Here is a 13125-nt window from a genome sequence, read left to right as displayed (position 1 = left end):
TTGTTGTCTATTGAAATTCATTTTCTCAATGAAATTCCAGCTTCCACCCTTCTAAAATGTTTTCTCCTTAAAAACAGGATGCATATTTAATAAAGCAAAGATGTATTGCTTCACTGTTCCTAAATTATATGGACCTATTGATCAAACAGTAAAGTGTTGTTATTCAATATCATGGATCATAAATTTTGCCGCAGTTTCATTCGCGAGCCTTTTTGCCCCCCCACGCCCCCATGGGATCATTGCAAATTTACTGTACTTCATCACTGGTGATGTTGGGTGGAGGCTTCATCGACTGGCTCCACCTCACGATAGAGTGAGCGAGTCTGTGTGGGACGCAACAAGCTTTCTTTTCCTTTTGGCGGACTGCAAGTCAACAGACTTGAATAAAACGCTATGCTGGAAGAAGAAAAGGAAGGAGCACAAAGTGAGAGAAAAAGCATCCTAATCTGCAATTTTACACTGTAGAACAGAGTGGAGAACATTAATCTGTTCCAAGATTTTTATGTGACATTCATCCATGGATGGATCGCTGAGCCTGGGAATTTTTCAGCATCGGACATATTCAGCTCGTTCTTTGAATACATTTTCTTCTCTTGAATGAGTCACACAGATTCTGTCTGGCATTAGAATTGCAAGCTTGGGCAAAGCACACTAAAGGTTCCTGTCACCGCTGCTGAGAATTTTCAGTTGACTAGTTCAGTCAGGTGCTCAGTACAAGAAGCGGCAATGGCGATCACATGTGAGTCACCGTCCGTGCAAACCGATGACCGAGAACTCCAGAAGGCAAGTGAACAATCTCGGAAAGACATGACTGTGAATTTCGTCTTGAGGACAAAAGTGCACGGTTTGAAGTTTATGTTCTCGCCACACAAATCTACGGGCCAGAGAGGGGTCTGGGCACTGGCTTTCCTGGTCAGCATGGCCCTCTTCCTCACCTGGTCCAGGAACAGAGTCCTCTACCTTATGTCCTACCCGGCTGTGACAAAGATCTACATGGTGTGGGCTCACAAGATGTCCTTACCGGCCGTCACTTTCTATAACAAGAATGTGTTCCGAGCATCCAGTTTGACCAGAGATGACTTGTACCACAGCGGCTACTGGATGGACCTCATGTACGCCAACCACACGTTGATGGAGAGGAGCTTGACCATTCTGAAGGAGAGCCACAAGCAGGGTCTGCTGAGCTTTTTGGACTTCAACGGCTACACCCGGCCGCCACGATATCGCGCCAACACCGCCGAGATGATGTCTCGCCTCGGACACCAGTTGGAGGACACGCTGCTGCAGTGCAGGTTTCGTGGTGAGATCTGCACCACCAAGAACTTCAGCACTGTATGTAAGATGAAGGTTTTTGTCAGATATTATGTATGTCTGGGCCCGCTGCAAACTAAGTTCTCCAAATTTGGGGGAGCTTGGTACCCCTACAGGGAAAAAAATAATAAATTGCCTATTTGAGGGTCAACAAATGCACATCCATCCGTTTATTTTATGATCCACTTTATCCTCATATTGGTCACGGAGCATGCTGGAGCCTATCCCAGATGTTGTGCGGGCAGTCGTGGGGGAACACTCTCAACCGGTTGCCAGCCAATTGCAGGTTCCGGTCACAAAAATCACATTTTAAATGGCGCATGAAAAAAAAACCCAGAATAATCCACCTTTATTTTCCTTGTTTATTTATTTATTTATTTATTTATTTATTTGGGGGGAAACGACCCCTCTCCCCAAAAATGGAAAAATGCATTAAGAAGCAATTGTTTTCATGCAGGAATGATACTTTAACGGTCTGTGATGCTACCATATGTGAGAATCATTTTATAATTTTCATTGGAAAACTAATGGAATCATTTTTTCATGTTTGATTTCATGTAAAACATCTAAAAATCACTCAGCAAATTGTTTTGGTGGAAGCAACTTGCTTGCTTTGTTGTCCTCACTTTATTGCATTATTGTCATAAATATCAATAATTTCTCCTTCCAACTTAAATTTCTGTTTTAGCCCACCCAAAAATACTTTTTTACAGTGTGATTGATGCAGAAGCATTTGAACTCCTGTTTCTTTGCCACTTGTGCTTTTAGCGAAATGCGGCTGCAAGTGTGAATGTTTTTCCTGTTCGTATTCTTTTTGAAACCATTCAAAAAAGAAATTATTCCGTCATGCTCACTTTACCGCTTTCATTTCAACATGTTTGCACATTTTATTTGTAGATGTAGGCTGTGCTTTTTCTGTGTTGTATATATATATATATATTGCTGCCGGGCTGACAGCATGAAATTATCTTGACAAAACAATGGTTAGATAATGCCAAAGTGTAAAATCAATTTTATATCTCAGTGCATTTTATTTTTGTTCTTCAGAGTTTCAAATAAAGTTTGCTTGGCCAGCAATGTTTGAGGATTTGAAACAAGATCATTATTCAGGCAACCAATTTCCAGTCCTTATTAATTTTTTAGTATCTGTAATTAAACATCTGGGGTATTGTGGAAGGTAAAAAGACGTGGCATTGATTGACAGCCATGGGTGGCAGAAGCTATTAAATATTTGAGCTCCACTCAACAACTCACACTCCAGGGTAATGAGAAAAATATTCCAAAGGAATATAGATAATGCCCCAAAGTAACTCCTTATCTTGAAAATCATGTTTTTTACTGCATTGCTATATTAAGCAAATGTTACTTTTCTGACAAAACAACGATTGTGTCAAGGCATGTTGTCACACTTATTGACATTTAGCGTGCTACATCATTGAGTGCAGCTTCTTGAGGTCTTGCAAATTTCAGGATTTGATAGGAATGAAAACATCGAGCTTTGTAAAGCATATATTTCACTCAAGGCCGGTTTTGGAGTTAAACGTGTCACTAGCCTGCTTCAAATGTGATTAACTCATTCACTGCCATTCACAAATGTATTCGGGAATTGAAAATATGACATTCCTGAATTTGTTAGGGTTTTGTTTTTTTCATGCTTGGGTGCCAATAAATCACTGGCCAAGGCCTCTGGCAATGTTTTTTTTCTTTTCCACAAGGGGGTAGCATTTGCCTTTTTTCGATGTTAGTGCTTTCTTCCAGCTTTAGCTGTTGTTAAAGCGCTATATAAACCAATATGTATGTATTGCATTGTATTTTCGACAGCCACCCTCATTTCAATCTCATATAAGTCCAGACCCACATCATTTAGGAATTAACTTTTTTTTCTGATGAAAGCAGAGAGTCTAAGGCAGGTGTCGGGAACCTATGGCTTGCAAGCCATATATGGCTCTTTTGATGATTGCATCTGTCAAGCCGAGAAACCTAATTACATATTCGCGCTTTTTCGCTGTTATTTTCCTGTTTGGGCGGCAGTTGGCGGAAAGCGAAATTTTGATTGGATGATACTGACTTTTGGCCGTTGATGTTAAATTAGCCTAACGAGTAAAAAAATGGAGCATTCGCCTTTATTGAGAGACAAAGTTCTTCCGTGATTCTAATTTGCAATGAAAGAATTCCATGAATGAAACAATTAAAAGGCCCATTTAAAAGACCCATGCTAGCGTTAGCATCAATATACTTCTGTGAGAGACAGCAGAAAGCAAGTGTGCAAGCTAATGAGCAGTGTGCAGGCTAGCTAGCAGTAGCTTCGCCAATGCACTCGGCAAATTGACTTTCATTCTGATCATTTGGTTGGATTTTTACCAATCACGAGGAACGGAAAACCATTCATGTTAATGGTGAGTACGATCACAAAGTTATTTTAAATAATACATCCTGACATTTTGTTGAAAAGTGGCCGTGTGGGAGTACGTGTGTGTGTGTGGCTCTCACTGAAAAACCTTTCAAAATATTTTACTTTTAAGGCTCTCTTATTCAAAAAGGTTCCCGACCCCTGGTCTAAGGTTTCTGTATTGAATGTTTGTGTAGTCTAAAACTCAATATTCTGTGGGTCCTGAAATTCAAGTGACAAAGAAAAAAAAAAAAAAACCCTGGCACTGCGGTGGACACATTTTTGCACGTCTGGCAGTGAATGAGTTAAAAACCTAACACTTTCATTTTCTGCTTTATAGTTTGCCCTCAATCATTGCTGCGGGTTTTCAATTTGTAAAAATGCATGAATATTGATTGACCCTCAGCGGTTGCGCTCTCAGTTCAAATTGAAAGCCTTGGATTTAATACTTTGTGATAGTTTTTTCAACATACTAAATATGCAAAGAAATATGAACAATATTAAGAGTATTTATTTGGCAATTTTGCACATATTTTGTCGAACTGTCGAACTGTAATTCTGATTTTTTTTTTTATGGCTCCACCTATATGTCAGTATCCTGTGTCTCTTAGACATGTAAACATCGGGCTTTGTAATGCCTATATTTCACCCGAGGCGTTCTTGGAATTAATCCTATCACTAGCCTTCTTCAAATGAGATTTAAAACACTTTCATTTTCTGCTCTATAGTTTCCCTTCAAACATTGCTGCAAGTTTTCATATTTGTAAAAATGCACGATTATTGATTGAGCCCTCAGTGGTTTTGGTCTCAGTTCAAATTGAAAGTCTTGGATTTAATTGAACCGCGCCGACTGCATCTAAACTGCTCGGCTTTCTCACTCGAACCGATTATCAATGTGAAATGAATTGTAAAAGGCCACTCATGTGCACATTTATTTGTCAGCATTTGTTTGGTCTGTCACAACAATATGGCACCAGAAATGTCAAGCTGTGCACGACAAGCGCTGACACAATCTGTTGCTTTGCTCAGCTTGATGGATTTATGGAAACAGATGTACCATTGGTGGGAGAAAGTCTTCTGTGGAAATGACACATCAATCCTTAATTAGCGTTGAGATACGCAAGTTATATTCTACCGACCCAATTGAGTTTACTTGTGAGCTTCAGCTCTCTCGTCTCTTATTTAATCACAAGCAAACAAGCAACCCCCGTGGGAAATTTGCAGTGAAATTGGCCCGAGATTGATAGCGGCTGTTGTTAAGAATCACTTAACTCTTGAGTCATGAGTCTAATGTGTGAACCTCGACATTGATCCCAAAACCCGTGCAAACCAGGTAGTGGTAATGTATTTACGTAAATAAACTTACTTTACGAGTAAATGCAAATGTAAATTATGTGAAATGTCACTGAATGCAAAATGGCCAATGAGTATTGTGAGAAGAAACAGCCAGCCACTGTACAATTAGTTTTGATTTATTTTAGTTGTATTGTACAGTTCCATTCTGCTCACAGCATTTTGACAAATGGGAATGTAAAAATGTTATTTATTGTTCCTGAAGAGTGATTCAAACATTTATAAAAAAATGAGTACTGCATTTTCCGGTTTATGAGGTGTATAAGGCGCACCCCCAATGATTGGTATATTTTCAAACGTTTTCTATGTATAAGTCGCGCCGGACTATAAGGCTCCCCTTCAATAAATCAACACAGTTTTCCAAAATAATATACAGTATAAATATATAAAGGTTTTCCCAACATAAGGCACACCGCATTATAAGGCGCTACAGTAGAGGCTGGGGTTACGCACGACTTCTTCTACGAGGGAAATGGAGTCGGTGGCTGCTGACAGAGCAGTTGCGAGACGTGTTGCAGCTCAATATTACTTCACATATAAGGTGCTCCTGCGTATAAGGCGCAGGGTCATCTTTTAAAGAACATCAAGGCTTTTGGCCTTATACGGGGTCAATATTGTGAATCGAATATAACAGAGATTTTTTGCTGAATTGCTTTGGTGTCTTCTTCTTTTTGTCTGTGTAAGCTCTGAGTTGTACAGGAGAGGTCCATCGATGAAAAGGTTTCTTCAGCCGTCATCTGTACTCCTTTGAAGGTGTCAGACAAGAGGCTTTCTTGGACGAGAAGCGAAACGTCCGACACCTTCAAAGAAGTACAGATGACAGCTGAAGAAACGTTTTCATCTTCTTCTTTTCCTTTCGATTTTTCCCTTTAGGGGTCGCCACAGCGAATCAATGTCCTCTATCTAACCCTGTTTTGTGCATCCTCTTCTCTCACACCATCTACCTTCCTGTCCTCTTTGACAAAACATCCTCTTCGGTCTTCCTTTTGGTCCCCGGCCAGGCAGTTCAAGGCTCAGCATCCTTCTCCCAATATATTCACTCTCTCTCCTGTGGACATATCCAAACCATCTCAGTCTGGCCTCTCTACTTTCGCTCCAAAAACTCTAATATGAATTGTCCCTATAATAATATACTCATTCCTGATCCTATTGCTTTGGTGTAATGGTACATTTGGCAAGGGTAGTATCCTTGACAGAGCCTCCCGCAGTGGTCAGTTTAGCTGATTGTCAGGTTACGGGGCATGTGAAAGGGTCACCCATTTTTGATATATTATCTCCCTGAATCACAGCAAAATAAAAATACATACATTATTTTTATTTGAAACTTTTTTTTTACATTTGTCCACCAGAGGAAAATAGGCCAAGATAAATTGACCTTCTTTTTCATTCCGGCAGATTTACACACGCTATGGGAAATGCTACACTTTCAACTCGGGACAAGACGGCAACCCCTTGTTGACCACCTTGAAAGGAGGAACGGGGAACGGCTTGGAGATCATGCTGGACATTCAGCAGGATGAATACCTTCCTGTCTGGGGGGAGACAGGTTAGTGCACTTTATAAGTCATTATAAGTGGCTGGGGAAAAATCAATACTCGTGCTTTGTTTGTAAAGCAACCCTCGAGCCACCAAATGAATGTTTACTTTGTGGCAGTCAACATACAGTGATACCTCTGTTTACAAACTTAATTGGTTCCCAGAAAGTGTGTTTAAGGCGGAAAGTTTGTCGGCCAAACATTTATTTCCCATAATAAACCATTAAACATGACAATCATCTGTTCCCAGGTCCCCATAAAACATAATTTTCAACTAAATAAGCCTTAAAACTACACAATATGCGTTATTTTATGTATAATAAATGTGCTATTGGATTGTAATTAAAGAAATAAACTGTACTATATAATAAAGTCGTTTTATTTACCTTTGTGATGGCCATTGATGTAGTTGCCTCTTATATCCGAGTGAAGTTGCTTATCGTGCTTTCTCGGCGATAATACCCTCACTCACACGGTCCCCTGCTAGCTGCTTTTCGTTAATCCAAATCAACAGATGTTTTTCAACCTCTTCTATTGCTTAAGACTGTTGCTTAGACAACACAGAAACACCCTTAGCCACACGTAGCAATGGTCGATTTAGCAGACTGGTACTGAGATGATAAGTCACACAAACACACACCTCGTTCGTGTTTTTCGATGATCTCCTTCTTCTGCGAGACCGTAATTTTCTTTTGTGTCCTCTTCAGCTTAACACTAGCCTGTGGTGAGGTCTTTTTCGGTCCCATAAGAGCAAAAGTACTCCACTCGATAACAAATGATGTCTGCACCAAAGGACTCAAAGAAAGTGGGTGTGGAAAACAAGTCCGCCAGCCACCGTGGCACTGTTCGACAGTGTGGTTTGGTATTAATCTGCCGAAAACTAGTCCGTCGGCCACCGTGGTGCTGTTTGGTTTGGTTCTTCCATCGAAAACTAGTTTGTATGCCAAGATTATATTCTTGCAAATGTAATGTTCGTAAGCCGAAAAGTTCGTGAGCTAAAGCGTTCGTAAAATGAGGTATCACTGTACTAAATGTAGAAAGAAAAATGAACAATATAAACTCATTCATTGCCATTCCCAAAATTATTTGGGGATTAAAAATATGACATGGAGCGCCATTCCAGAATTTCTTCGTATTTTTGTTTTTCTTGCGGGGGGTGCCGATAAAGCGCTGGTCAGACCTCTGGCAATGTTTTTTTCTTCCACGAGGGGGGAGCATTTGCCTTTACTACAGCCGCTCCCTCTTGCACCTCATATTACTCCAGACCCATATTATTTAGGAATTAACTATTTTTTTCCTGATGAAAGCATCGAAAGTTTCTTGAACGTTTATGTAGTCCTAAAATTCAATATTCTGTGGGTCCTGGAATTTGAGTGAAAATGACAGAAACCCTTAGACTGTCTGGAGTGGACACATTTTTTGCACGTCTGGCAGTGAATGAGTTAAGAGCATGTATTTTTTACCTTTACACATACGGTAGTTCAGAAGTGCAGTAGGTGTGCCCCACCTCTGAATTTAATCCTTTTATGTACCCTGTAACCTGATAACTTGATAAACTGTCCACTGTCGGAACTGTTCACCCTCAAATTGTTATGTTGGAAATCTCAAATCTATAAATGGAAATACTAACTAACTAAAGTTATACTCCTAACTAAAGTTAGGACCTGACCTGTTAAAATACATGCATTTTACTTTTTTATGGCGGCACCTACAGTACACGTCTTAAAGGACAACCGACGTCTCCGGACAAGTTGTGTCCATAATTTGTAAAATGGCTTCAAATGACTTCTACTGAGCGTATTTTACAAAGATTCCACCGCATATAGCTGTATTTTACGTTTTAAGACTCACGCTGAAGATTACGGAAGTCTTGTTTTTGAGTTGGTGACGAGTCCTCACCCTACGTCACTGAAGGAACGCCTCTCAGCAAGAAAGGACATACCTTGCATCACCTCAATGCACTTTGAAATACTTTGTTTGATCTGAAAACTTCGTGTTGATCCGTGTTGATGGTGAAATTAGAAGGAAAACACATAACGCGATGGTGAATCGTTGTGGGTGGCACCGAGCATCTATTTGATATTCACTGACAAAAATTGTAAGGAATTAATCAGCCCGTTTCCATCGAGCTTTCCACTGAGCTTTCCACGGAGCTTTGTCGCCCCCTTCTGCCTCTTTTCGGTGCTACATTTCCCCCCCAGATGACACACATTCGGTGCGACATTTCACCCCTCAAAATGACACGGGATAAATTCTTTAATCGATTGCAAACATGTATGCTTTCCTCTTCAGAACTATTTGAATCATATTCATAACTGGATGAGTAACAAGAAAGGATATACTCAGAATCTGAAGCCATTGTTTTGATTCTCGAGCAAGGCAAGACGTCTTGCCGTGACACCACGAACATGGGGGCGGGACCTTCTGAAACTGGCCACTTCCGGTTTCAAATTGAAGTACTTTTTAGACACTTTAAGTCATTTTTATTGGTGTTTTGCAATTGACTAGAAATATCATACTGCATGTTTTGGGTATTTTAGATTCTATAAAACGTTTTTCTGATGTCAATTAGGAAACAAAAGAGTGACGTCGGTTGTCCTTTAAGTAGCCTGTGTCTATTAGAGGGACAGCATCTATTTGAGGAATAGAGTCGATGTTATGTTGCCTCCACAATTCATGTGCTCAACAAACAGACAAAAAGGACCCAACATTGTATAAATAATGCAAGATTGAAAGTTCCGCACATTTTATACATTGATTGAACACCCCATACTAGGCTGCACATTTCCTTAATTGCGTGTCATAAATCTAACGTGAGCTTGGCTTTCAGCGTGGTGTTCTGCACCAGTCAGCATCCCTGCCTGTCGAAAGAGAGAGGGGGAAAAAAACTTTCATGTTACCGCAGACTAGTTTGGCCTGATAAAAGGTGTGGCGTGCTGTACACATATCCACAGATGAGACCTCCTACGAAGCGGGGATCAAGGTTCAGATCCACAGTCAGGACGAGCCACCTTTCATTGACCAGCTGGGATTTGGTGTGGCCCCTGGTTTTCAAACGTTTGTGTCATGTCAGCAACAACTGGTACCCCCATTGTTATCACATTCACAACCGCCGTGCACCCCGGCTTCCCTTCGTGTGTTTGCCAAGCGTCCCCCGCTGAAATCCTTGCCGTGCGTGCTGTCATTGCTTCCTCAGAGCAAAATCTGATCAAAATACATCTCAGTGGAAATGGACTGCTTCCAATTTTACGGACCTTATACTAACTTTGCAAAGCTCGTCGTCACTCTAGTTATGCCTGAGTGTTTCATCTTTATTTTTAGTCGGCAGAGCAAGTTTGCGTGCAAGAAAATATGAGAAAAAAGAAATAAAGGAAATTCACTGAACCTGGTCAGCGAGATGATGGATCAAATGTTTTCTAAATATAAAGCTCACAAACCAGGCCAATTCAGAACTCACTTCAGAATAATTGTTTTGGCATGTTTTTTCTTTGTAATTTTTAAATGTTTTGTTTAACTTGAATCAGCACATCATGTGTGGTTTTGCACATCACAAAAGCTTCGAGGGTGCGGTCAAAGACAACTCACTGTCTTGGCTTCAAATATTAACACCCACAAGGCTACACATTCTTGTTTTGCAAACCCATTGATTCCAGAGCGATTATTTTAATAACATAACTGTGGAATTAAAGGAGAAATCAACACGCACAAAGGCAGTGTTTTGAGTTGAACTTCCTTTTGGACTCCAAAAAATGAAGCACACTCTATTGATTTGTTTTTTGTTTTTTTTTTCATATAAGATGTGCTTTAATTAATGCTGAGCAAAGTCACATATATAGACACGTAACTGTCTCAGTTCAAGCACAGAGAACCACAAGGCCACAAGTTTGGCAGTCTGTTTATTTTGCTTAATTTATACTGTAACTAATAAGAATAAGAAAAACTTTATTCGTCTCACAGTGAAAAAAATCCAATTTACAGCAGCAAAGTTCTGAAAGGAAGAAAGTAGAATAACAAAAATGGATAGGAATTGCTGTAAAGGCAGTCAGTAGTGCAAAAATAAATAAATACATACATACATTTAAAAATAAAGAAATGAATAAGAAGCAAATTAATGAATAATACATACAGTGACGTGCGGTGAGGTTCATGGCTGGTGAGGCACTGACCTCATCACAGTCAGATTTACAAACATATGAACTCCGCAGAGTAGCTCATTCACCATTTGATTGGTAACCGTTACCGTGTTTTGTTTAAAATGTCATGTCAGCATTCTTTATATATACAAACTGTAGCATAGAAAAAAAGAATTAAAAAAACATTATTATCGTGTCACCTTTACTTATAAATGAAGTCCATGCGTCTCTCTGTCTCAACGGAGATCAGTGCCGGTGAAGAAAGTCGTCCTTGTTCAGTCCTGTTCCGACTATGTTTTCAGTCTTTTCAGTGCTGAGAATGAGCGCTCCACTGATGTTGTAGTAGCTGGAACAGTGAGCACGAGCTGGAGCAACTTTGTCGCCTCGGGAATAGTTTCAATGAGATCGTTCTGGGCCAAAAAGCTGAGAAACTGTCCAGGAGATTTACATCCATACTTCACCGTTTGTGAGCTATACAGTCCGGTGTTGGTCTTCCTTTAATTATTATCTCCTGCTTCGATTGAAAGTCTAGTTTAGAAAATTCTTTCAATGTAGATGAGTAATCCTCCATTCTGAAAATAAGGCCAAGCAACACGAAAAAAATGACTGGAGGTTGCACTTAACTAGCTAACTGTTTACTGGATTTGCCTTTATTAGTCTCACAGTGGAGAAATTTACATTTCACAGCAGCAAAGTGATGAAAGGAATGAAAGTAGAAAAACAAAATACATGAGCTGCTGGAAAGGCAGCCACTCTCGCGGCGCCGTCTTGAAGTCGAAAGAACAAAAAAAAAAAAAAATAACATAATAACTGCCGCTTCCTGTCACTAATTCTATTATTCTGCAATCAAGGAGTCGCGAGAAGAATCTCTGTATCTGAATCTCACCAGCGCCCCCTGTCATGAGGCAGTTGAACTGTGTGCCTCACCTATGCACACAGTTTTGATAAAATAAAATAAAATAAACACTGTAATACATTGTTTATAATGTACAGTGACTGTACATTATAAACACTGTATTACAGCTACTATACACCAGCTAAACTGTTCATATACTAAAAGTGTTGGAACACTTTAATAGCGATATGCAGAGAGACAGCAGTGTGGTCTCACTGCAGAGCAAGCCAGCACAGTTCGCATAGTCATTGCGCAATCCATGGTGAGGCTCAGGCGGCTGCTGCCTCACCGCTCGTCTCTACGTCGTATTTTAACGGTAAATGTAAAAATTCAGCGATTTTGGAGAAAAAAAAATCCAAAAATGATCAAGGTAAATGGGAAAGAACTTTAAAGTACAAATCAATCAATAAATATCACTGTTTTAATTTATTTTTTAATTTGATATTTCCACGGCCTTACCTGCCTCCCCTGACTGCACGTCACTGCATACATAAATAACATAAAATAACATACAATAAAAAATAGAGTCTAAGAAATAAATGTAAAAAAAATGACGATGAAATAAAAACTGAATAGGTGTGTTCTAAGGTGGAAGGTAATAATGAGCCGCAACAGTCCTGTGTCCCGGTCCGGAGGCACGAGACCACAGACTTGGGTGTCGGGTTGTAATTCCAACACATAAAGGCAAAGGAGGAGAAGAAATAAACTTTATTCATGTATGCATTTATTTACTTTTATTGAGTTTTAATCAGCACATCTTACATGGCAGCATTCAAAGCGCCCCGGGCGGTTTGTATCAGACTTATGAAAACATGGTATTTCATATTGAATTTAAGCATCAAATCCACTGACAACTGCCTTTAAAAGCATTCTATTACCCGGTGACACGCTTGTGACAGGAAATGACTTTTCAGTCTTGCACTGGCCTTTGTGCTGTTGGTAAAAGAAGAAAAATGCCTTTGCGCAAATGAAAAAAAGCTATCAGTTAGCTGCCATTGTCTGACTGGAGCAGTCATTCATTTTAACAGAAGAGATTATTGTGTCACGTTCCGTACGCAATCGCGAATAGAGTGTTCACTCATCTTCACCAGCTGTTACTTTCCCAATTGATTGAAAAACCATGAGCATGAAATACAACCGACCTTATTTTGTTTCAGCAGAATAACATGGGATGCGTGAGACCTTTTTGTAACTGTCACCATACCTGGACACCACAAACAGGGGAAAACAATCCCATCGCTTTACTTTCGTTCAAAAACACTCAGCCATTTGCGGATGAAAAATAATGAGTGTTGTTAATTTTCCATTTGGTCGAAGAGATGTGCTGATTGGAGAAAAGATTTGCCCTATTCATGATGCGGCAGTCGTTTGTGTGTCTTATACCAAATAACAGATGGATGGTGAAACATTTTTGATGGGAAGTTGCAATTTGTTTAAATGGTATCATTTTAAATCATGTCCGATAATGTCACCAAATCTTCCTCTCTCCGTGCACCTACCAAAATCTAA

At 39.9% G+C, this 13125-nt stretch overlaps 1 protein-coding gene across 2 annotated transcripts in view; it reads left to right on the top strand.

Moving 5' to 3' along the window:
- Window positions 1-13125, top strand: part of asic1c (acid-sensing (proton-gated) ion channel 1c) — a 106498-nt gene that overhangs the window by 79551 nt on the left and 13822 nt on the right. Inside the window, exons 1-3 of one of the 2 annotated variants that reach the window (XM_089008930.1) lie at window positions 519-1332; window positions 6449-6599; window positions 9543-9670. In XM_089008930.1, the coding sequence (XP_088865056.1) occupies window positions 727-1332; window positions 6449-6599; window positions 9543-9670 (885 nt within the window). In that variant the 5' untranslated portion in view covers window positions 519-726. Of the gene's footprint in view, window positions 1-518; window positions 1333-6448; window positions 6600-9542; window positions 9671-13125 lie in introns of those variants that run through there. The other variant, XM_089008931.1, reaches the window with a different exon arrangement.

Source organism: Hippocampus bargibanti, linkage group LG11, assembly GCF_051943395.1.
Source record: "Hippocampus bargibanti isolate YZ-2025 linkage group LG11, ASM5194339v1, whole genome shotgun sequence".
NCBI classification, from domain to species: Eukaryota; Metazoa; Chordata; class Actinopteri; order Syngnathiformes; family Syngnathidae; genus Hippocampus; species Hippocampus bargibanti.
The sequence above is the reverse complement of the archived record's forward strand: the minus strand, read 5'-3'. Positions and strand labels throughout refer to the sequence as shown.